Here is a 20,815-nt window from a genome sequence, read left to right on the forward strand (position 1 = left end):
AAAACGATGGAGGGATTGAGAGAGATGTCTTACATAGAATACAAGCAGGATGAGTGAAATGGAGGGGAGCGTCGAGTGTTTTATGTGACCTTAAAGTACCTCTTAAACTTAAAGGTAAGTTTTATAAAACCGCAGTTAGGCCTGCTATGTTATATGAAGTTGAATGTTGCGCTATGACTTGAGCACATAAGCAGAAGATGAGAGTTGCAGAGATGCAGATATTAAGGTGGATGTGTGGACATACGAGATGGACAAAATAAGAAATGAAAGCATTACAGAGAAAGTCGGAGTTGCATCTATTGAGAAAAAACTCTGAGAGACACGTTTAAGATGGTACGGACATGTACTTAGATGACCAATAAATGCTCCAGTTAGGCGATGTGAAACTATGATAAACATGCATATCGAACAAGGAAGAGGAAGACCAAAAAAGACTTGGTTAGCAACAATAAAACAAGATAAAATTTATTTAAATATAGATGATGATATAATAGGAGATAGAGCGTAAAAGGATTCATACAGCCGACCCCACCTAGTGGGAAAAGGCTTGGTTGTTGTTGTTGTTGTAGTATTGTTTGGATATGTTTCATATTATGTTTTTCAATTGATATCAAACCTGAAACCTAGGATTGTCAATGAGCTTGAACCCTAGGGTTGTAAATCAGCTAAATGTTCATGAGTAAGCTTGGTCTTCGATTAGGTAGAGCTTGTTTATGTTCACTCAGTATCTATAAGGTCATTTAGATGATTAAGCTTGAGCACCTTATTGAACTAAATGAAGTTTGAATACATGTGTTAAGTTTGTATGCTCGTGAAGAGAGATTGTGAATTGTTCATGAATAATTCCCATAGACAAAGCTTGTGAACTATTTTCGTCAATAAAGATCTTATCAAATAGATTGGTAAATAAATGAAGATTCAAAATGAACAACAAAAGCTAGTAATATGAAGCTCACTAACTAATAAAAAAAGTTTAAAATATAAAAGTTTGATAACATCTAAAAGAACCAAGCTTAATTTAAGCTTAAATCAAGCTCAAGTGCCCTCATGGGCATAACTGAGTTGGTACTTGGGTGGTAGATTATCAGAAGGGATCGAATCCCCCCGGAGAACAATCTCTTGGGAAATAAAATTCCTCCCATCTAAAGAGGCCATTCGGTCAACATGATTTACTCCATCTCAGCGGTGAGGGGCACTTGGGGTGAGCAAGTCACCTTTTGCCACATCAAATCAAGCTCAAAAAGAAAAGAAAAAAAATCAAACCAATTTTTTAAACAAATTTTAGGTTTGATTTGGCTTTGCTCGATTAAATCTTGAACAACAAAAATTTTGGTTTGCTTAGCTCGTTTACAACCCTACTGAAACTTGGGTATATTATTGGAAATTTTTTAAAACTTCAAAAAATAATAAATTTCAAACAAAGGAAATTATGAGACTTCATTTGGTCCCCATTAAATAAACAAAATTATAATAAAATAAAAATCAAATGTATCAAAAAGGAATTTTTGAAAGTAGAAATAATATATATATAATCTTTTGGTAAAAAATATCTGATAAATTTCTTATTATGCTAATAATACTGAAAAATTTTAGTTATTAACCCTTTAGTAATAAAGAACTTCAGTAAAGAAAGTGCTTTAGGGCTCAGGTTATTTTCACGGAAGAGGAAAGAGTATTATTATTATGATCATGTAACCTGTGTTTATCTTCATGCAGGCAAGTTCCTTATAGTACCATAACTCTGCTGTTATCATTTTATGATACAAGTTATGCCTTCTCTACACAGGCTTGATGGTAGCACACAGCCTTCTGAAAGGCAGAAGCTGGTGGAGATATTCAATGAACCGTCCAATAGGCGAGTGAAATGCACATTGATATCCACACGTGCTGGATCATTAGGCATCAATCTTCATTCTGCTAACCGTGTGATCCTTGTTGATGGTTCATGGAATCCAACATACGACCTACAAGCGATATATCGAGTTTGGAGGCATGACTATTGTAGAGAACTTTATTTCTACAGTTAAATATTTTATAGATTTGGTTATTTTCTGTATCACTTTCATACAGATATGGGCAAAACAAGCCTGTCTATGCCTACCGCTTGATGGCACACGGAACCATGGAAGAAAAGATATACAAGAGACAGGTAATCTTGGATGGATAATTAATGAAGTTTTGTCTTTTACTCAAGTTACAGTAGGGATTATTCTTGAACAATGGACTCGGCTCAGCTATTGACATTTCGAACAGGTCACTAAAGAAGGACTTGCAGCTAGGGTAGTAGATAGACAACAAGTACATAGAACAATGTCAAAAGAGGAGATGCTTCATCTTTTTGACTTTGGCGATGATGAAAATGTAGATGTGACTGAGCCAGCAGATATTAGTCTAGTAAATTCAGATTATGAAAGAACCAATGGAATTGGATGTTCGAGGAACTCTCTTGTTAATACTGACAACCTCATGGACAGATTACTCAGAAGACATCATCCACGGTAGTATTGTCTTTCTGCTTTCCCTACTTTGCCACATTTTTCCTTGCCTATAAATATGTTTTAGAGTTGATAATCCAACATTGCTTGTAATTTGAAGGCTTTAATGAATTTAGTTTGAACTTTTGACTAAATAGCTTGGAAAGTTCAACGGCCTACCATAAATATGTCAGTTATCATTCAGGTTTTGGTTTATGTATGCTAATCAGGTTTTTAGTACCTCTATATTATAATATATTAAAATAAAGATTTCAAATATTCTGTTTAATTATTGTTATTTAGGAGTGGCAATTCATGTTGGTTCATGGCATGTCATCCGGCGTTTTCAACATGGGAATCCTTTCATGCAACAGGTTGGTTTGCAAAAGGTTAAGGGGAAAAAAAACAAAAAATGAAGAGTAGATTTAAGATATGGAGAGGAGAATGAGAATTTGTAGAAGAAAGAAGACTATGCTTTACCAAAATAGGCTTTGTGCCTGCCCAGCGAATTTGCTAATATTCTTGCTTGGTCATGCTTGAGAAGCATTTGCGCTTCACTTTTTTTTTTTTTTTTTTTTTTTTTTTTGAAAAAGGTTATTTTGTAGACTCTAAAATTTGCATCATGTATGCTGGTGCTTGAAAGTTGATGTACAGTATGTATCTAGTGTCATAGATGTTCAATACTTATTTATCTGAGGGTTAATTATCAGATTTTATTAATTCATAGAATTTTACTATTCTTCATTTTGATTTCCTTATTTGAGTCCACGGTCCTTTGTCCAATCCTTCATAGGAAAGTGAGCTTGATTATTTTCCACTAATATCATCCCATCAAAAAAGTGTTGTTGCGTGGCTATGATGTTAGGACAACTATTTGCACTTTATAGTCTCCGTTTTAATTCCTTGATCCTTCAGGTAAAAATAGCTGAAACTCTAAATTGTTTGTGTTAATCTTAATACAGATGGATCTCGAATTACCATGAGCATGAGACACTTCTTCAAGAGAATGAGGCTGAGAGATTAACTAAAGAGGAGCAAGATATGGCTTGGCAGATTTATCAGAGATCACTGGAGTGGGAGGAAGTTAGTAGAGCCGAGATCGATGATACTCGGAGAGTTCTCAACAAGAATTCTCTTCGTGAAAATACTGTGCCCCAGTCAGTTCCACAACTAGCCAAGAGCAGTTCAAGGAGTCGGCTCACAAACCAAAGGAAATGCACCAATCTGGCCCACTTGCTAACCTTAAGGTGCGAGGGCATAAAGTCTGGATCCAGCACAATATGTAAAGAATGCTCACAGGAGATTAGCTGGGAGAACCTGAATAGAGATGGGAGGTCTAGGTAACTACATTACCAATCCTATGTGTCTAATTTTCCTCTTCCTCTTTGATGCATATGGAGATGGGTTCCTAAAGGTCAGTTCATATCCTCTTCATGCTGCTATATTTTGTCGGATCCTCCCTTGACTACTTTATTTTAAATTCTCATCTCACACATTGTGAATCCTAGTCATTGTTTGGATTCCTGCGATTGCCCCAGCCAAAGCCCTGAAACAAAAACCTGCCTTCTGACAAGCCTGCTTCGTTGTCTACTGAAAGTGTTTATGTTACTGATATTTGGTTTGAATATTTCTCATTTTGAATTGCTAATTAATTTGCATCAACATCATGTAAATCGAGATGCATTTACGTAGCTTACAGAGTGATAACTTTGTAAATATAAGTACAATGTAAACTTTGGTATCACATATAGTTGTCCCTTCTTTTGTGGTTTCGTTCAATTAAGTTCATGCGTTATAGGCTCAGAAACTTAGCATCCAAGTCGACAGTACTCGATTGGAATCTTCGATTCAAATTTGAATTTGATCATACGCTTTCAATTTAAGATGTATGAATTATGGCTCTGGAGGAGGATTATTGTGGAAAAATTGACTGCAATAAGGTGAATTCTGGTCGACTTATATTTGAATTTTGAGCAATGCCATGCAGGTTTCTTGATTCTCGTGACTGGAATAAGTGCATTTTACTTGATTTAAGCATTTAGATTTAAATAGATATTGTTGTAGCAAAAGATGGTAAGTTTATAAATGCTCAAGTATGGAATTAATAATGTTGATAAATATTGATTTCGTAAAAGAAAAATCGATGAAGAAAAGGATGCTACATGACACTTCCTCGGCAACTAAGAAGCTAACTCTATAGAAAATTCATTTATTTAATCATTATATAATAGATTCTATAGGTCTATTTTTTTTACTGGCAATAAACTGTTCATCACGATAGCAATCTTTCTCAATGTATTTTTTTTCCCGATAAAGTAAATTTTGAAAATTCAAATTTCCAAGTCAGAAGTGATTTTTCTTTTTTTCTCAATACAAGTTACATTGTATTATCAAGCTAGCCATATGCTTGTAAAAATATTTGAATCTTGATACCAGATTGTCGAGCTTCAGTTCAAAACTACATATTTAATTTGGTTTGGTGGTCGGTTGGTAGAATGTTAATTTATTATATTTTTCTCGTCTTATTATATTACGGTTCAGTTTGAAAATAATTGTGAACGGATGGTTTGATAAGTGTTCGTACTGTTGGATGATGGTTAGAACCGCCAGTTAATTGTTCATTTTGACTGTTGTCTACTTTTGTTCTGAATTTTGAAATCTCGATGGTTTTTATTTCAAATTTTTTTCAAAGGGAAGGAAGTTTATTTTGGTCTCGGAAAAATTAGGGTCTAAAAATTTAGTTTATTTTGTCTATTCAATTAATAGAAAAAATAAATTTTAAAAATTAATCTGAAGCGATTTAATTTTTGTAAGAAAAAAATTAAAATTTCGAATAGATCGAACATGAGAATTTGGTCATTAGTTAATTTAATTTAATTGAATTTTTACACATTCTTTAAAAAAAATGATTTATTAATTTCATATATCAATCATTCTCTTTCCATTCCTTCCCCTCTAACCGTGCGAACCGATTGACATCAAATAGACACAATCCTACAATTCCTTAACTCACAAATATTTCTCGAATTTCAACTATTGTGTATTTTAGAATATTTCTTTTTTTTTCTAATTGAATAACAAAAGACGTGGTCCGTTCACAATCATAAACACTTTTCAATTTGTCTTCCTATCTAACTTATTTTATTAAGAATTTAAATCTTTACTAACTAATTTAAATGAAACCTTTTACGGTAATTTATTATTAAAATTCTCGAACGTCATCTTAATATTACATTATTATCTAAGTTTGACACATCATTATTAATTTATAGATAATCTTTTGACTAAGATATCTTATCAATTTAATATCTGATATAAAGAATTAAAATAATTCCTTACAAAGAAAAGTTCATTATCGGCACGCGTTCATTTATAATTATTAATTATAAAAATATTAAAATTTTGCCCTATTACAAAAAATAAGAATAAGTGCAATATTAAAAAATTAAAATTATTTTCTATAAATTAATTTTTCATCCCTCGTATCTCTCTGTATTATCCTATTTAATATGAAGGATCTAGCTCACTAACACATGTATTAGTTTAATAGGAGAAATCGGTCGGTTTTAAAAACCTAGTTATAAAAATAAGAATTAAATATCTCATTATTTTATTAAAAATATAAATTTTTTAATATTTAATTTTAATGAAATCTAAAATTAAATTATATTAATCTATTTTTTTCATATTAAAAACAATTTTTCTTTAATCTTACACCGTGAATATAATTTTTTTTATAAATATCGTAGACCGGCTAAGTTAGAAAATATATATTTTTCAGCGTTTTTAACCCGTTATAATAGTATGCTGTAACGTGTTGCGTGATGAAGAGTTTCCGGTATAATTTTCAAATCTTTGTGCGGCAAAGTATTAATTTTTTTTTTCAAAAAAAGCCCAAAAACTTTCAACATCTCGGCTCTATTATTGCGTCATGGCCCGTCCGATCGGGACCCACCACCCCCACTCCTTTTCTTCCCCCTCCCACTCCGCCCTTTCTTGCCCCTCTCTCTCTCTCTCTCTCTCTCTCTCTATGGTGGAGTTCAATTGGCCAAATCGAACCCGCAACATGTTCCGCCGCCTCCTCCTCCTCGTCTCCTCCACTGCTGCCTATGACGGTGGCGATGCCTACGAGGTGCTCCGCTCCCACGGGCTCCCCATCGGCCTCCTCCCCAAGGGCGTCCAGGAATTCCGCATCAACGGAGACGGTCGCTTCGAGGTCCGCCTCCCCTCGCCCTGTACCGCCAAGTTCGATGGCGAGGTCCTCTACAACGCCACCGTATCCGGTACCATCTCCCCTGGCAAGATCGCCTCCCTCTCCGGCATCTCCGCTCAGGACCTCTTCCTCTGGTTCCTCGTCCGCGCCATCCGCCTCGACGACCAGGCCTCGGGCATCATCCATTTCGACGTCGGGGTCGTCGACAAGCGATTCGCCCTCTCCCTGTTCGAGACCCCGCCGGACTGCTCCCCCGTCTCTACCGCCTTCGTCGCCGAGGTACCCTCGCAATCTCACCACGCGTTCTATTCAACTGGACATTCCGTCAAACGCTTCTCATGCGCATATCCTTTTGACCAACAGAGCCAATCAGCAGAACTCCGCAACAAGCTCGACCAACCCGACTCTTTGGAGACGACCATGTGAAACGAGCAACGCCATCTTCGCCACTAAAAAGGTCACATTTGCTTGGTTTTGGCTTGCTGATCTGTAGTGCTTCGCAGTCTCAAGCTGAAAGGCCGAACCTTTTCACAAAATGTTCATTGAATCTCGGAGTTACCTTCTGAAATTCAATGTAAGATGGTGGATCATATAGCATCTAATGCCGGTAAGAGAGTCTGGATTGATTCTTTTTTCCACTGATCGATCATGCTAATACTTGTATGATATCTGTTTCTGGTATTGCTCATAATGTTCTTGACTATGCCAGTAGTATGGTGTATATGCATGCAGTGAAAGTTGGGGCTTTCTTCATGGCAAAGATCTTTCTTTTTGTGTTGTGATTAATGTCCTATTTAAGCCATTTTGTGATGTTTAGCATTTGTTGGAACATTTATGTTATCTTGCTTGAGAGATACAGCTCTTACAATATTTCTCTTACCATTTTTTTGAGAATTTGGTGGAACATTTGACTAATCTGCTCGATAGCTTTTTATATATATTGTAATTTGTAAATTCTGGGACACTAGGAAAAAATTTTGGGACACCAAGCTCAAGCTTCATAATACTCGGCTCGTTAGTTCGTGAACATGTTCATTAGTAAGTTAATTAACTTTTAAATGAAAAAAATAATAATTTTGATATTGAATTATCTACGTATTAAAAATATAGATAAATATATTAACTTTATTTATTAGAATAAAATTATAAATTTTAATAAGAATATTATAATTTTTTCTAAATATATAATTTAATTTTTAATAAATATTTAAATTTATATTTATTAAGCTTATTTAGGTTTGATAAAAGCTCGAATGCTCGTGAGCCATGAATATATTCGTTAGCTCTAGCTTGGCTTGATTATAAATTAGTCATATTCAAACATTCAAGAGTTCGGCTCGGTACTAATACACCCCTAGTCCTTACGAAAGGATTGAGTTGGTTAGTACAAGACAGAGTTGCTATCATAACATAAGAGTTCAAAGCTCGATAAAATTGAGAAAAAAAGTCATCCTATATTGGTCAACTACAATATCTTAATTTATCTTTTATGGATGTGGGATCGACCGTGTGGAACTATTGAAATAGCAGATTTCAACTTTTACTACTATTACTATCATCGGACAATTTGAACAATTTTTACTCTAACCGATCTAAGACAAGGCAACTAAGTTTAATGTAATATTGGAGAGTCACCCATCCATACATGTTCGCAATTAAAAGTTGCGATTTAATATAAATCTAAATATTCCAAAGCGAGACTAAACTTCTATTCATCTAAATCAAATTCACAGAGCATAAAGACAACTGAGGAGAAGCCCAAGTTTCATTAGCAGCATTAACAAGCAGTAACACTGCTTTAACAGAATGAGTTGAGCAATTGTTCTTGTGCAATTGACTTTGGTTACCTCTGAACCTCTCAAAGGACAGCCAACTGAAATATCATTTTTTTTTCATAAGTATTTAGTTTTTCGAATAGACTAAATTTTGAAAATGCCCGGTATGATCCTTGGAGAACCTCCACCAACCAGCCATCAGGTAAATTCTAAAGTGAGCACACGACTCCTCCCCTAACAATCAACATTCCAAATTTTTCATCCGAATCTGAAATATCACTTTCACTTTTGGTAAAGGAGACTGGATACTGGAATTCAGTAGTGAATATAAAGATGCAATTCATTTGGAACTCCAAGTCTGTCTCTGAGTAACCCAACTCTCATGGCGAGCAACACCAGTAACAAGTGCCCACCTGAATGCTTCATGTCAACTTCAAAAAATTAATAGGTTATCGTCTCGAGTACCTGTCCATGTTGCTTTTGTGTAATTGAACTGAAAAAAAGGGAACATTTTGATATTGATGAGTAGGGATGAGCAATGAATTTTATTATAAAAATTGAATCGATGAAAAGATCAATTAATTCGGTCAATTATATCTGATCCTATCTAAAAAGCTGAGTCGAGTAGGGGAGCCGGGGACAAGGGTGAGCACTTTGACGAGGCAAAGACTTTGACCTAGAGTTAGAGGACGCACCGTGAGTAACACGAGCCTGCGCACACGAATATAGATCACTTAAGAACGTTAGAGTCAAAATTAGGGAAGAAGTCTCTAATGTAGGTCCTCCGACGTTCAAGTCAAGAGCAGTGCAAAGCAAAGAATGCAAAAAGAAGATGAACAATATTATTGTAGTAGATGTGTGTATGTGCGTGTACTGGGCCAATAGAGAGGACCTTCTTTTTTATATTACCTCAAATAACCTCCGCAATTATGAAGCATCAAAGAATGTCAAGTGTCAGAGTATGTCGAGTGATGGATGAAGCAAAACGGACTCCTATTGGGTGGAGAAAGGTTCTCCGTTATGCCTGTTGTAAAGTATCAGAATATTTCCTAATACATAATTGTTATTCTTTGACAAGTGGTTGTGATTTCCTGATAGGGTTGTCTCCTGTCCATAGTCCGACCAGCGCTTGGGTCGCCCAGGAGTATATTGGGAGCCATACTCATGGGAAGTGAGGGTTGAGCTCTAGGGGCCTGACCAACTAAGAATTGACTGGGAGTAGATTGAGGTGATGCCCAGGAGAAATGAGGGGACTAAGCTCTGGGGCCCGACCATATAAGAAGTCGACCGAGAGTAGACTGGGGCAGTGCCCAGGAGAAATGAGGTGACTGAGTCCTGGGTCCGACCAGTTAAGAAACCTACCGGGGATAGACTGGGGCGGTGCCTAGAAGAAATAAAAGGACTTAGCCCTAGGACCCAATCAACTCTATACTCGGTCGGAAGTTATATCGAGAGTTGTACTTATAAGGTGGGAAGGGTGTCCTAGAAGAACTTTCTGGTATTAATTATTGCTTCCCCTTTTTGGACCAAGCTAGGGATTTCTCGGCCTCGACTGTCACATCTTCTTGATTTTTGACCATAATATCCCCTTGATTATTGACCTCTCAATATTACCGGGGCCCTCCATTATACACTATATCAATCTCCCATCGAACATCATTGTAAATCTAGAAAGAGCTCACATCATGCATTGAATGTCAGATGTTCACTATCCATAATTCCATTATAGTTCGTCCCCTCGGATGAGTCTAGTAACTAGCACATGAGGTGTTATCATTATGAGGTCTGGGGTTCGAATCTCGACAAAGCTGAGATAAATGTCTCCCTTATGTGCTAGTCATTATTCCAAAGGCTAGTAGTCGTCCGTGATTTACCTCCTCCGTGTTGACCCTGGGACGGATTGACGAGGGCGCTGGGGACGAGCGTATTCACCTTTTACCACCATTATAGGCCAATATTTTTTGGGCGGGATTTGAACTATGATACTCTTGCTTGTCACTAAAATATTTTACTTTTGAACTATTTCTGCACTAGTACTAGGTATTCAGTCCTTCACGCTAATTAATCTTGACGATTATTATTTCGGCCCTATAAAAATTTTTCACTGATCATTATGATTAATCTAAAAGTGCTAGTGCCTAATAACTATAGTAAGAAATCAAACCGTGAATACTTAATGTATAAATTACATGGGCACTCTGCCATTGCACAGTAGAGTTTGTGCCTGATACAAATGATAAGTGTGTGAGATTAATTAAGAGAAACCTACTGTCCAAATAATATTAGGCCGCAACCCAGCCCAATTGGGCCTTTCGTGTATTGTGTCAACAACACGACCAGAACAATGGAACCATCGAAGGAGGCCCAGCCTTAAAGCTAGGCTAACTTCGATGACAAGGTCAAGTGGCAATTGGTGGTGGCTTGCAAGGAAGCCGACTGTTGTGGCATTTAGGTTGAGGAGTTCTGTCCTCCGTATGGGATCCTGGAATATTAGATTTCTGAGCTGTTTATGATGAGTACTTTTTTATTTATCCTACTAGCCGATGAAAAACTTTCGTATAACTGAATCGATCGTCTCAAATTCGGTGTTACTTGGTTCAATATTTTTTTTTTATAGGTTGAGTTCCAATGATTGTATGAGAGAGTTAGAACGAAAAATGTAAGGGGATGATCAAAAGCCACAATAATATAGGAAGGGCTCAACTTGCAAGCGAAATAAGTGGCGAGTTGTATTAAATTGGTGGAGGGGCTAACTTATGCACACTTAGAAGCCGACTCTAAAATATTCATTGCATTTGAAATTCAAATACTGATTTTTTTATCGCTCATCTAAATGTTTAACCATTGCAGAATGAACATTATCCTTTCTTATTGATAAAGTTGATTGTGTGTTACCTTATAATTAGTCATGTTAGTTTAACCCCTTCTATTATATCGATGAGACATTATTGGCGCTTTCTACATAATGAAAGGAATGGAGATAATCAATGAAGTAATTAGTGATGTAGGTGAGAAAGTAGAAGTATGTGATAAATGGTCCAAACTTGCAACAACAAGCAAAATCTAACCTTTTCTTCGTTATTCTCCTTGTCCACTTCTCAATTTGAGGACTACAATCCTACCTTTCTAATTTTCCAATTCATGTCTTTCTTTAGATCTTTTGAAATCGATAGAATTGGAGTTATCAACCAATAAACAAGATTGGATCGAGTGGAGCTTAGATTACAAAGGATGAGATAGGTAGATTGAGATTTAGAACTTATTATCCTTCTATCACAATAATAATGTGATATTTATATCAAGCTCCATCAATACGGGTCCAGAGAAAGGTTAAATCATATTAGACCTATTATACATAGTTTTATCATACATTGAAAGAGATTATTTTTATAATTTGAACCCGTGACTCCAAGTCGATTAAAATTAGAACATGTCATGAACTTATTGTCCATTACTAGGATGAAGTAGGTCAGTTGAGATTTGGCACATCTCATGAACTTATTGTTCTTCTATCACAATAATCCGGAAGATAGATTGGACTTAGGTGTATTATATACGGTCTTATCCTATGTTACAAGATATTATTTCCGTGACTCCAATCCTAACCTCAAAGTTGATTGAGTTTTTTTTTTTCCTTTAAAAGAGATTGCCTCTCGGACGCATCCGCCGAGACGGTTACCCCTGCGACACAAAGTCATGGGCAAACCTCAGGACGAATGATTAACACTAAGTCTGAAGATCCGATTGACCAAATTAGTATCTATATGAAGTGTTTACTTTAATAATTTTTTTAACTTTAATTCTCAACCGATGTAAAATATTTTAGTAGATCTATTAGGCCGATGATACTAAACTGTTTGGGGATTATTGTTCACTATTCCAAAGGTTAGTAATCGTCCATGATTTACTTATTCCGTATTGGTCTTGAGACGAATTGACGAGGACATTAGGGACAAGCATATTCACCTTTTGACATCTTAGGTATTATTGATACCAAGTAGGTTGTGCAGTCACGTCCACAAATACACTGCCAAATTTCAAACATGGCACCACCCCTGCTACCTTTCTGCTACATCTCTTCTGCTTTCTCGCCTCCTCCCACCTCTCTCCTTGTCTTCTTCTCCATCGCGCACCTCCCGTTAATTGCCGCCCAGAACCGCCTCGTTCAGGCATTTCTTCGATGGAGGAAGAGGAGGGGGAGGGGGAGGAGTACCTGTTCAAGGTAGTGATCATCGGGGACTCGGCGGTGGGGAAGTCGAATCTGCTGTCGCGGTACGCGCGCAACGAGTTCAACCTCCACTCCAAGGCCACCATCGGGGTCGAGTTCCAGACGCAGAGCATGGACATCGACGGCAAGGAGGTGAAGGCCCAGATCTGGGACACCGCCGGCCAGGAGCGCTTTCGCGCCGTCACTTCCGCCTACTACCGTGGCGCCTTCGGCACCCTCCTCGTCTACGACATCTCCCGCCGCTCCAGCTTCGACAGCATCGCCCGCTGGCTCGACGAGCTCAACAGTATGTGTAAAACCCTCAAATTTCTTCAAAGATCTTTCGCATTCTTCTTTCTCCTCTTTCAATTTTGCTAATTGAGCTTTTATTCTTATCTGGAGCAATTGAATCTCTAGTAACTGGAAATGATGGAAAATTATGCAGATTTAGCTAGAAATAAACAAAATGTCATAAATCTAAACCAGAAATCTGGAAGTTTGATCTCCATGTGAATTCGAGCTTTTAGGACAATCGAAATGCAACCCGGTTTTTGGCATTAATTAGGTTTTAGCATTACCTGGATCTATAATTCCTGAGGTAAAATCTTTTTAGTTCTTATGAATGTATGATTCTGCAGAGGAAGAAGCCATTTTCTTGACTTGAATAGTTGATGGGTATCGAGTAAAATCCATTCTCTTGCTATATTTATTAGAGAAGCAACAAACTATGGCAAGAATTGAGGTATAGCTGAATTTGACTGTTAATTATAGATTTTTAATCACCAAAAGAATCATCCTCAACAATTTTTTTTTTCAATCAAGAGCTCTCAAAGAGGAAAAAACAAAAAGGCTTTTAGTTTATAGTTACGATTCTGGCCAACCCAAATGTGATCTTGTTTTGTAGTATTTCATCCACTTTTTTCTAATACTAACTAGTAGGATAGTTGATTGGCACTTGCTATGTTATAGCTTCATGAACATGGCCCTGAACTAGGTATCTACATGTAGGAACTGCAAAATTATTAGACATTCTTAAAGCCTAAGTCGCGTTGATCGATCTGTTTAATGCATTATACTGATTAGAAGTAATTTACAAGCCCAACATATTAGTTAATTTCATCATTGAAGAGTAGAAATAAACTTGCAATGATATTTTACTTTGTTGATTACAAGAAGCCTTTCATCTAATAACCAACTTTATCATCAAAATTAGAAAATGTTTTTTTGGTAGTTTCAAGTTTTTTTTTTGTTAGTTGTTAAAGTTCTACACAAGCAACAAAATATATGCATATTGTTACACAAAGTAGTTCCTTGCCTAATAAACCTAGGCGGTCGCATGTATAGTCGACTAGTCCGCATTTTAAAACCTTGATTCTCCACTTAGTGATAACTAGTCGTAAACTTTCTTTCCTTTTCTTATCTCTAGTTGTAGACTCCATTTGAGATGAGGAGTATCAGTTGATACATTCTTCTCTATCTTTGTTCTGATACTTCGATACTTCCCAAATTCCTGGTTGGAAATTATAATTCCAAAAGCATGGAAGTGATTCTATCACTCTCCATAATTAAACTGAACTCTTTTTAGCATGCAACTCTCGAGTGACAAACTAAACGCCTAAACTTATTTCTCGGGTCTTTATCTGCAGCACATTCTGATACAACAATCATGAGGATGCTAGTGGGTAACAAATGTGATCTAGAAACTCTGAGGGAGGTTTCCATCGAGGAGGGAAAAGCGCTTGCTGAAGCAGAGGGTCTTTTCTTCATCGAGACTTCTGCGCTCGACTCGACCAATGTGAAGACAGCCTTTGAGATTGTCATCAAGGAGATCTACAATAATGTGAGCAGGAAGGTACTGAACTCTGATTCATATAAAGCAGCGCTATCGGTGCACCGGGTGAGTCTTAATAGAACTGCAGAAGAGGCACAAAAGCAAGGAATGAGCAAGTCTTCATGTTGTTAGATGCACTTGTAAGCAGTGTTGTGACCATTCTTATGTTTATTAAAGAGATTGCAGAATTCAAATAGGAAATTTCAGTTTCTAACATTATGTGAGTCTCTTCATGTTGTGATTCACTATGTTGTTGTGCCACCCAACTTAAGTAATGTTCTAGTTTGTGCAGTGCAATTTGGGATAATGTATAAAATTTACCTTTCCAGGAAAGTTAAAATGGCGAACTAGTCGACTGTGAAGGAAATCATGGACTACTTAGCATTTTTAGAAAGTATATTAAATTCTTAAAAAATCAAAGGGTAAAATTGAAAAACTATGTTAAATTTGTTAAAATACAAAAAAAAAAAAATTATGGTTGTTTTTGCAATTCGATAATCATTTATTATTGCTTTGGTTGTACACCTGCTCATGGGCTAGGTTCTAACTAGACCTGGCCCGGGTGCATAACCAAGCCAATGAACCAATTATCCATTAATGCGGGTTGTTGGGCTTAACCATAATTGGCTCAGTAGGGCAAAACTTATTATAATTCAGAGGCTTAATTAACCACTGGTTGGGTGGATTTTTTTTTTTGTTTGTAGCCGTTGAAAGCATCGGTTAACAGGTGGTTCCGACTGTTGGGATAACCGATGATTATTACCGTTTAGAGGGAGGGTGAGTTTTTATGTAATTTTTTTTTAACGATTGAGATTATTTGATGAATGGTTATAATTTAGTATTTGTTACTTTCCAAAATTTATAAATAAAGAACTCATTTCATTATTTCCACATCATCTTTTCTACTCTCATTCTCAATTCTGAAATCTCGATCACTTTTGATTTTAATTCTACAATTATAATGGAAAGAAGAGGTTACCATCTTGATCTCGGAGGGACAAGGGAATAATCAATCCGAATGAGGATCGTGATATTCAATTTACATATGATGAAATCGAGCAACTTTCGACACTCGATACACAAGTATCGATGACAATATTGTTGATGCAGGGAGCACCAGACGATCGAACTTATGTTTTAATAATGGCAAAGGATTTAAAGTTAAGGTTACTTGTTGTCTAACAAGTATGAATGAGCTTGCAAGAAAGTCCTAAGTGTTCTTAGGCAAAAAGTCTTAGTGGATTCTAGGCAGGTGGAAAACCCTAGGGGGAGGTAACCTTAAGTCCTAGGGGTGGTAACCCTAGGTTATGGAAAGTCCTAACAGCGGTTAGTCAACGAAGTCTTGGCGGGTCAAGGACTTTGGGCGAAATCCTAGAGTCGAGGACTCTAGGTAAAAATCTCGGGGGTCGCGGATGTTGGTGCGGTTAGCACTAACGGTCTAACTCAGGTTTTGATGAGTGACAAAATAGGTTAAGTTGGTTTTGCTATTGATCTAACACTCTGACCGAGTGTGCAAGAGAAGTCTAGACAGGTCGACGGGCTGACCAGATGTCTAACACGAAGCCCAGCTAAGTCGACGGGCCGACCGGATAGCTGACACAAAGTCCAAACGGGTTGATGGGCTGACCGGATAGCTGGCACGAAGTCCAGATGGATCGAAGGGCTGACCGGATGTCTGACAGGTAAGTGTGTTGGGGCAATTTTATGCTAAAATGCTATGATTGCTTGCTCTTCATATGTCATGATATCATGTGTTGCATTCATGTTTATTATGAAAAATATAAAAATATCATGTCATGTCTTACATACATCATGTAGTTATAGCATGTTTTTCTTTTGAAAATTACTTATTTTGATGTATGCCATGTAGCATCATGCATTAAGTTAATTTCCTTATGATTAAGGACAAAGACATTTATTATGAATGGTGAATATCTCAACAAGTGGGATTATACTAAAATGACATCCTAGGTGGATGATCATAAGTCTCATAATGCCTAGATAGATATGCATGATCCCTTAGTTTAGGACAAAACCAAATTTACATCTCACAAAGAATCATAAGATGACTTGTATGTATTTTAGTACGCATTAGATACAAGTGAGATGTTAGGATGGTGAACAAAACTCAAGATATTGATTTAGTACATCTTATTGAGTTTTAGGTTCATCAAAACACATAGTTATGTGTTTTCCAATCAATGGGAAAGCTAATGTACAAGTTATGTGCATTGAGCCCAAAGAATATGATTGGATATTGGTTTTGAAAATGATTTTAAATGTACTTTGGAAAACCTTGATGAAGGCTATCTTTTGATAGTAATCATCATTGAATAGTTGAGCACAAACTTGAAAAAAAATATTAGAGTTTTTACAAGTTTCAAAGTTTGTGTCAATCTTTGAAAATAGGAAGTATTTTAATAGAAAACTATTTTTCCTTGATAGTATATACCCTAAGTAGTGTCTACATGAATTTTCATGATTTTTATATTTTTTTAGAATTTTTGAGGAGTTTCTGAAGTTCGCTGAAATTGAATTTCAGGAAATCAGAAACCCAATCGATCAACCGATCGATTGGATTGGGTTCAATCGATCAGCCGATCGATTGGGAAGTCAATTCCCCCGAACAGAAGGGTAGTGAATCAATCAGCCGATCGATTGACCCAGTCTGGATCGATCAGTCGATCAATTCAGAGGGAATTTCTGCGAGCAGTAGCTTGCGGAATCGATCAATGGATCGATTGAAGTGATTTCAATCGATTGAGTCCCAACTTCAATCGATTGGAAGTCTGATTTTGACTGGAAAAGCCTGATTTCAACACTTCAAGTCACTTCGAGTCCCGTTAACCATTCCAAACCTCTTGGAATACATTTGTATACATTTAGGGGGAGTTTTCATGTGAAAACAAGTATGGATTGGTTAAGAAATACCAAAGTGAAGTTTAGGATAATATTTAGTTTCAATTCTGAATTTTGAAACTTTAAAACTTCAAATTTTGGTTTTCAAGGGTCATTAACCATTCCTAACCCTTTGGAATACATTTGTATACACTTAGGGGGAGTTTTCATGATGAAAACAAGCATGATTTGGTTAATGTCGACTTAGGTGAAGTTTAGATTAAGGTTAATTTCATTATTGAATTTTGAACCTCAAAACTTCGAGTTTTGATTTTCCTAATTATTTAGGAACCCCAAGTCATTGTTGGTGCAATGATAGAAGTTTGACCATGTTTTTAGGGAGAGTTACTCTTTGAAAACATAAAAATATTTTCAAAGGCCTTGGAAGGTGGGTTAAACCTTCGTGATGAATTAATACTCAGGGTCGAGTATTGGAGAGCAATGGAAGGTTGATTATCTTCATCGTTAGGATGTTAAATGCTCTTGGATGAGCATTTTGGAGTAGAAGTTTGTTCAATGAGGAGCATTGAGTTCAATAAATGGGACTGGACCTTCATTGGTACAGTGAAACATGCTCGTGGATGAGCATTGAGAAGAAGATCACTGCTCAAGGGGGAGCATTGAATACAATGAATGGGAAGTTCATTGGGAAGTTGATGCATGCTCTAGGATGAGCATTGTGAAGTGAAGTAGAGCTCAAGAGGGAGCTTTGGAGACAATGAAGAATATGAGATCTTCATTGTGGGGTTGTTAACAACATATAAGGTTGTAAACAATGAAGAGTTAACTCTTATGGAGAAGAGTTTATTTTCTGATTTGATGTGTGACAAAGGGGGAGAATGGAAGGTTAAGTTAGGTCATCATCCCAAGCAGAGGGAGTTTGCCCTCTAGGAAAGGGAGAGAATGAAGGAAACCTTCATTCATGCTTTGTCATGAGAGGATTAAGGCTATGAGATTTATCCTTGGTATAGAGAAGAGATTAAGGCTATGGGATTTAGCCTTGGTACAGAGAAGAGATTAAGGCTATGAGATTTAACTTTGGTACAGAGAAGAGATTAAGGCTATGAGATTTAGCCTTGTGATAAAGAAGATATTTAGGCTATGAGATTTATCCTTGTGATAAAGAAGAGGTTAAGGCTATGAGATTTAGCCGAACTTAGAGGAATTGTCAAACATCAAAAAGGAGGAGATTATTGGGGCAATTTTCCTAGGTCATGTTTGACCAATTTGACTAAGCTTGAGTTGAGTCAAACTTGAGTCGGGAATTGAGTTTTGATGTTTGACAATGTATGGAAATTGCTGAAGCAATCGTCCGATTGTAGAGATGATCAAGGGATTGACTAGGTTAATGAAAAGACAAGTCAAGTGGTCAGTATTGACCGGAGACTTGACTGGGTAAGTCCTAACTGAAGTTTAGGCAATGGAAAAGTCCTAACTAGAGTTTAAACATCTGGGAAAGTCTTAACTAGAGGTTAGGCAAGAGAGAAGTCAAGTAGGTCAAGGTTGACAGGAGACTTGACTGGGAAAGTCCTAATTGGAGATTAGGCAAAGGTAAGTCCAACAGGAAGGTTGGCAAGAGTGAAAATCCAAGTAGGTCAGTGTTGACCAGACTTGGTGGTGAAAGTCCTGATAAGTGAGATCAGGCAATTGGAAAGTCCTACTATAGCTAGGCAAAAAAAAAGTCCTGGTAAGGAGTCAGGCAATTGGAAAGCCCAAGTGTGATCTTGGCAAAAGGAAAATCCTGGTGAGGAGCCAGGCAATTGGAAAGTCCAAGTGTGATCTTGGTAAAGGTTGTAAGTCCAAGCATGTGGTCTTGGCAAGGTAAGTCCTAGTGTGACTTGGTGAGGAGAACCCGACAACTAAGAAGAGGCCTATGGAAGCTCCAGAAGACAAGGCGTGAAGGATGGGGAGATATCCGAGGGACGCAAGGCTGATGGAGGAGGCTAGAAGGCTAGTTCAAGGTTGGTCGGGAGTGGCCAAATGCTAGGTATGGAGACCCAACAGGTAAGGTTGACCGGGAGTTGGGTTTGGGAGTTTGAACTTGAGTTTGAGTCAAGTCCAGGCTGGTCAATCGATCTGGCGATCGATTGAACTAGGGACCAATCGATCATTGGATCGATTGGAGTTGTGCTGCGAAGGAAGGAATGACCCAATCGATTGGTTGATCGATTGTGACCATATTTCGTGAGTACAGAGCCCTTCCCAATCGATCAGGTGATCGACTGGGGAGCTGCCAATCGATCGGTCGATCGATTGGGCAGAGGTGTTCTCGCACGATCGCGAGAAGCACAGAATGCTTCTGGATCGATCCACCGATCGATCCAGATGTTCCCAATCGATTGGTCGATCGATTGGGACTCGACCGTTGCCTAGGATGCAGGTGGTGGACGACTGGGATTGTCCGGATGTGACGTGGCAATCGATTGGGGATGAATTCAATCGATTGGGAATGAATTCAATCGATTGGAGCTACTGTATAAAGCCCAGGCGGAGCTTTTTCTCAACAGATCTCTTGCGATCTTTTGCGCCGTTCTTCAGCGATTCATAGTGAGCTTCTCCGATCTACTCATGCCAGTTCTTGAAGTCACTTGGGGAGTTTCTCCAAGGTTCAAGAGGCGACGACAAGCATAAGTAAGCAATAATAGGAGTGTGTTGCGTTGTATTTTTGTTTCCTCTTGTTGTGTTTGTGTTGTGTTGTATGTGAGTGTTGTACGAGGCTTCTCCGCCTCCAGCTGTGACCGAGAAGGAGGTTTTCATAGTGGAGTGAACGTGTCGTGTGGATCCTTGGATTAATCACCTCATCTTGAGGTGGATACCAAGTAAACCCTAGGTGTTAGCATTGGTTGTTTTTGTCTTTGTATTCCGCTGCATATCATCAAGACACAACCGACGAACACCCGACGAGACGCTATTCACCCCCCTCTAGCGGCATATCTGTCCCAACAATTGGTATCAGAGCGAGGTCGCTCTTCTACGGACTAACCGCCAAGAGAGCAAGAATCTAGAGGAAGAAGATGGACTTGGGAGGTCCACTTGGATGGGACATCCGGATTCCTCCTCCATACGACAAGGAAGACTTCGCCTTTTGGAGGAATCGGTTGGAGACATAGTTCCAAATGGATTGGAACCAATGGGTTATTTTGAGTGACCCATTGTTGGTTGCTACTCGGAAAGCCTAGAGGTTCCACTGTACAAAAATTTTGTACAAAGGTCTGAACCTTTTCCTAGCTACCATGTGTTCTTTTAAATTAAATTTTGGATCGCCTGCGGAACTTAACACGTTTGATCCAAAACTTAATCTATTTGTTCTTTTAGGTTTTGACTTGGATCTCCTGCGGAACTTAACACGTTCGACCCAAGTCTCCTTAAGTTATTAATTTCATTAAATATTAATTTCCATAAAAGGTTCCCAGTACT

General features: G+C 37.6%; 3 protein-coding genes across 9 annotated transcripts in view; all 3 read left to right on the top strand.

Moving 5' to 3' along the window:
• Nucleotides 1–4,253, top strand: part of LOC122015595 (protein CHROMATIN REMODELING 20-like) — an 81,331-nt gene extending 77,078 nt beyond the window's left edge. For 6 of the 7 annotated variants that reach the window (XM_042572571.1, XM_042572572.1, XM_042572570.1 and 3 more), the window contains 4 exons: nt 1,787–1,990; nt 2,071–2,149; nt 2,254–2,498; nt 3,437–4,253. In XM_042572571.1, coding sequence (XP_042428505.1) covers nt 1,787–1,990; nt 2,071–2,149; nt 2,254–2,498; nt 3,437–3,818 — 910 coding nt within the window. In that variant the 3' untranslated portion in view covers nt 3,819–4,253. The remainder of the gene's footprint in view (nt 1–1,786; nt 1,991–2,070; nt 2,150–2,253; nt 2,499–3,436) is intronic. The other variant, XR_006120936.1, reaches the window with a different exon arrangement.
• Nucleotides 4,254–6,468: 2,215 nt separating this feature from the next.
• On the top strand, nt 6,469–7,591 carry LOC122015770. The gene is made up of 2 exons (XM_042572796.1): nt 6,469–6,966; nt 7,051–7,591. Exons 1-2 carry the CDS (start codon nt 6,505–6,507, stop codon nt 7,111–7,113), a joined length of 525 nt encoding a protein of 174 aa, XP_042428730.1. The 5' UTR covers nt 6,469–6,504; the 3' UTR covers nt 7,114–7,591.
• A 4,904-nt stretch (nt 7,592–12,495) lies between these two features.
• LOC122015768 (ras-related protein RABA5d-like) lies at nt 12,496–14,867 on the top strand. The gene is made up of 2 exons (XM_042572794.1): nt 12,496–12,976; nt 14,316–14,867. The coding sequence occupies exons 1-2, from the start codon at nt 12,643–12,645 to the stop codon at nt 14,630–14,632; spliced, it is 651 nt and encodes a 216-aa protein (XP_042428728.1). The 5' UTR covers nt 12,496–12,642; the 3' UTR covers nt 14,633–14,867.
• The last annotated feature ends 5,948 nt before the right edge of the window (nt 14,868–20,815 follow it).

The sequence above is a fragment of the Zingiber officinale genome, chromosome 8B, assembly GCF_018446385.1.
Source record: "Zingiber officinale cultivar Zhangliang chromosome 8B, Zo_v1.1, whole genome shotgun sequence".
NCBI classification, from domain to species: domain Eukaryota; kingdom Viridiplantae; phylum Streptophyta; class Magnoliopsida; order Zingiberales; family Zingiberaceae; genus Zingiber; species Zingiber officinale.

What these genes read in the sequence shown, in the direction of transcription:
- LOC122015770 (XM_042572796.1), top strand. Translation starts at nt 6,505, where the DNA reads ATGGTGGAGTTCAATTGGCCAAATCGAACCCGCAACATGTTCCGCCGC. An exon ending in CTACCGCCTTCGTCGCCGAG is followed by an intron (nt 6,967 to 7,050) that starts GTACCCTCGCAA and finishes TTTGACCAACAG; the next exon opens with AGCCAATCAGCAGAACTCCG.
- LOC122015768 (XM_042572794.1), top strand. Translation starts at nt 12,643, where the DNA reads ATGGAGGAAGAGGAGGGGGAGGGGGAGGAGTACCTGTTCAAGGTAGTG. An exon ending in CTGGCTCGACGAGCTCAACA is followed by an intron (nt 12,977 to 14,315) that starts GTATGTGTAAAA and finishes CTTTATCTGCAG; the next exon opens with CACATTCTGATACAACAATC.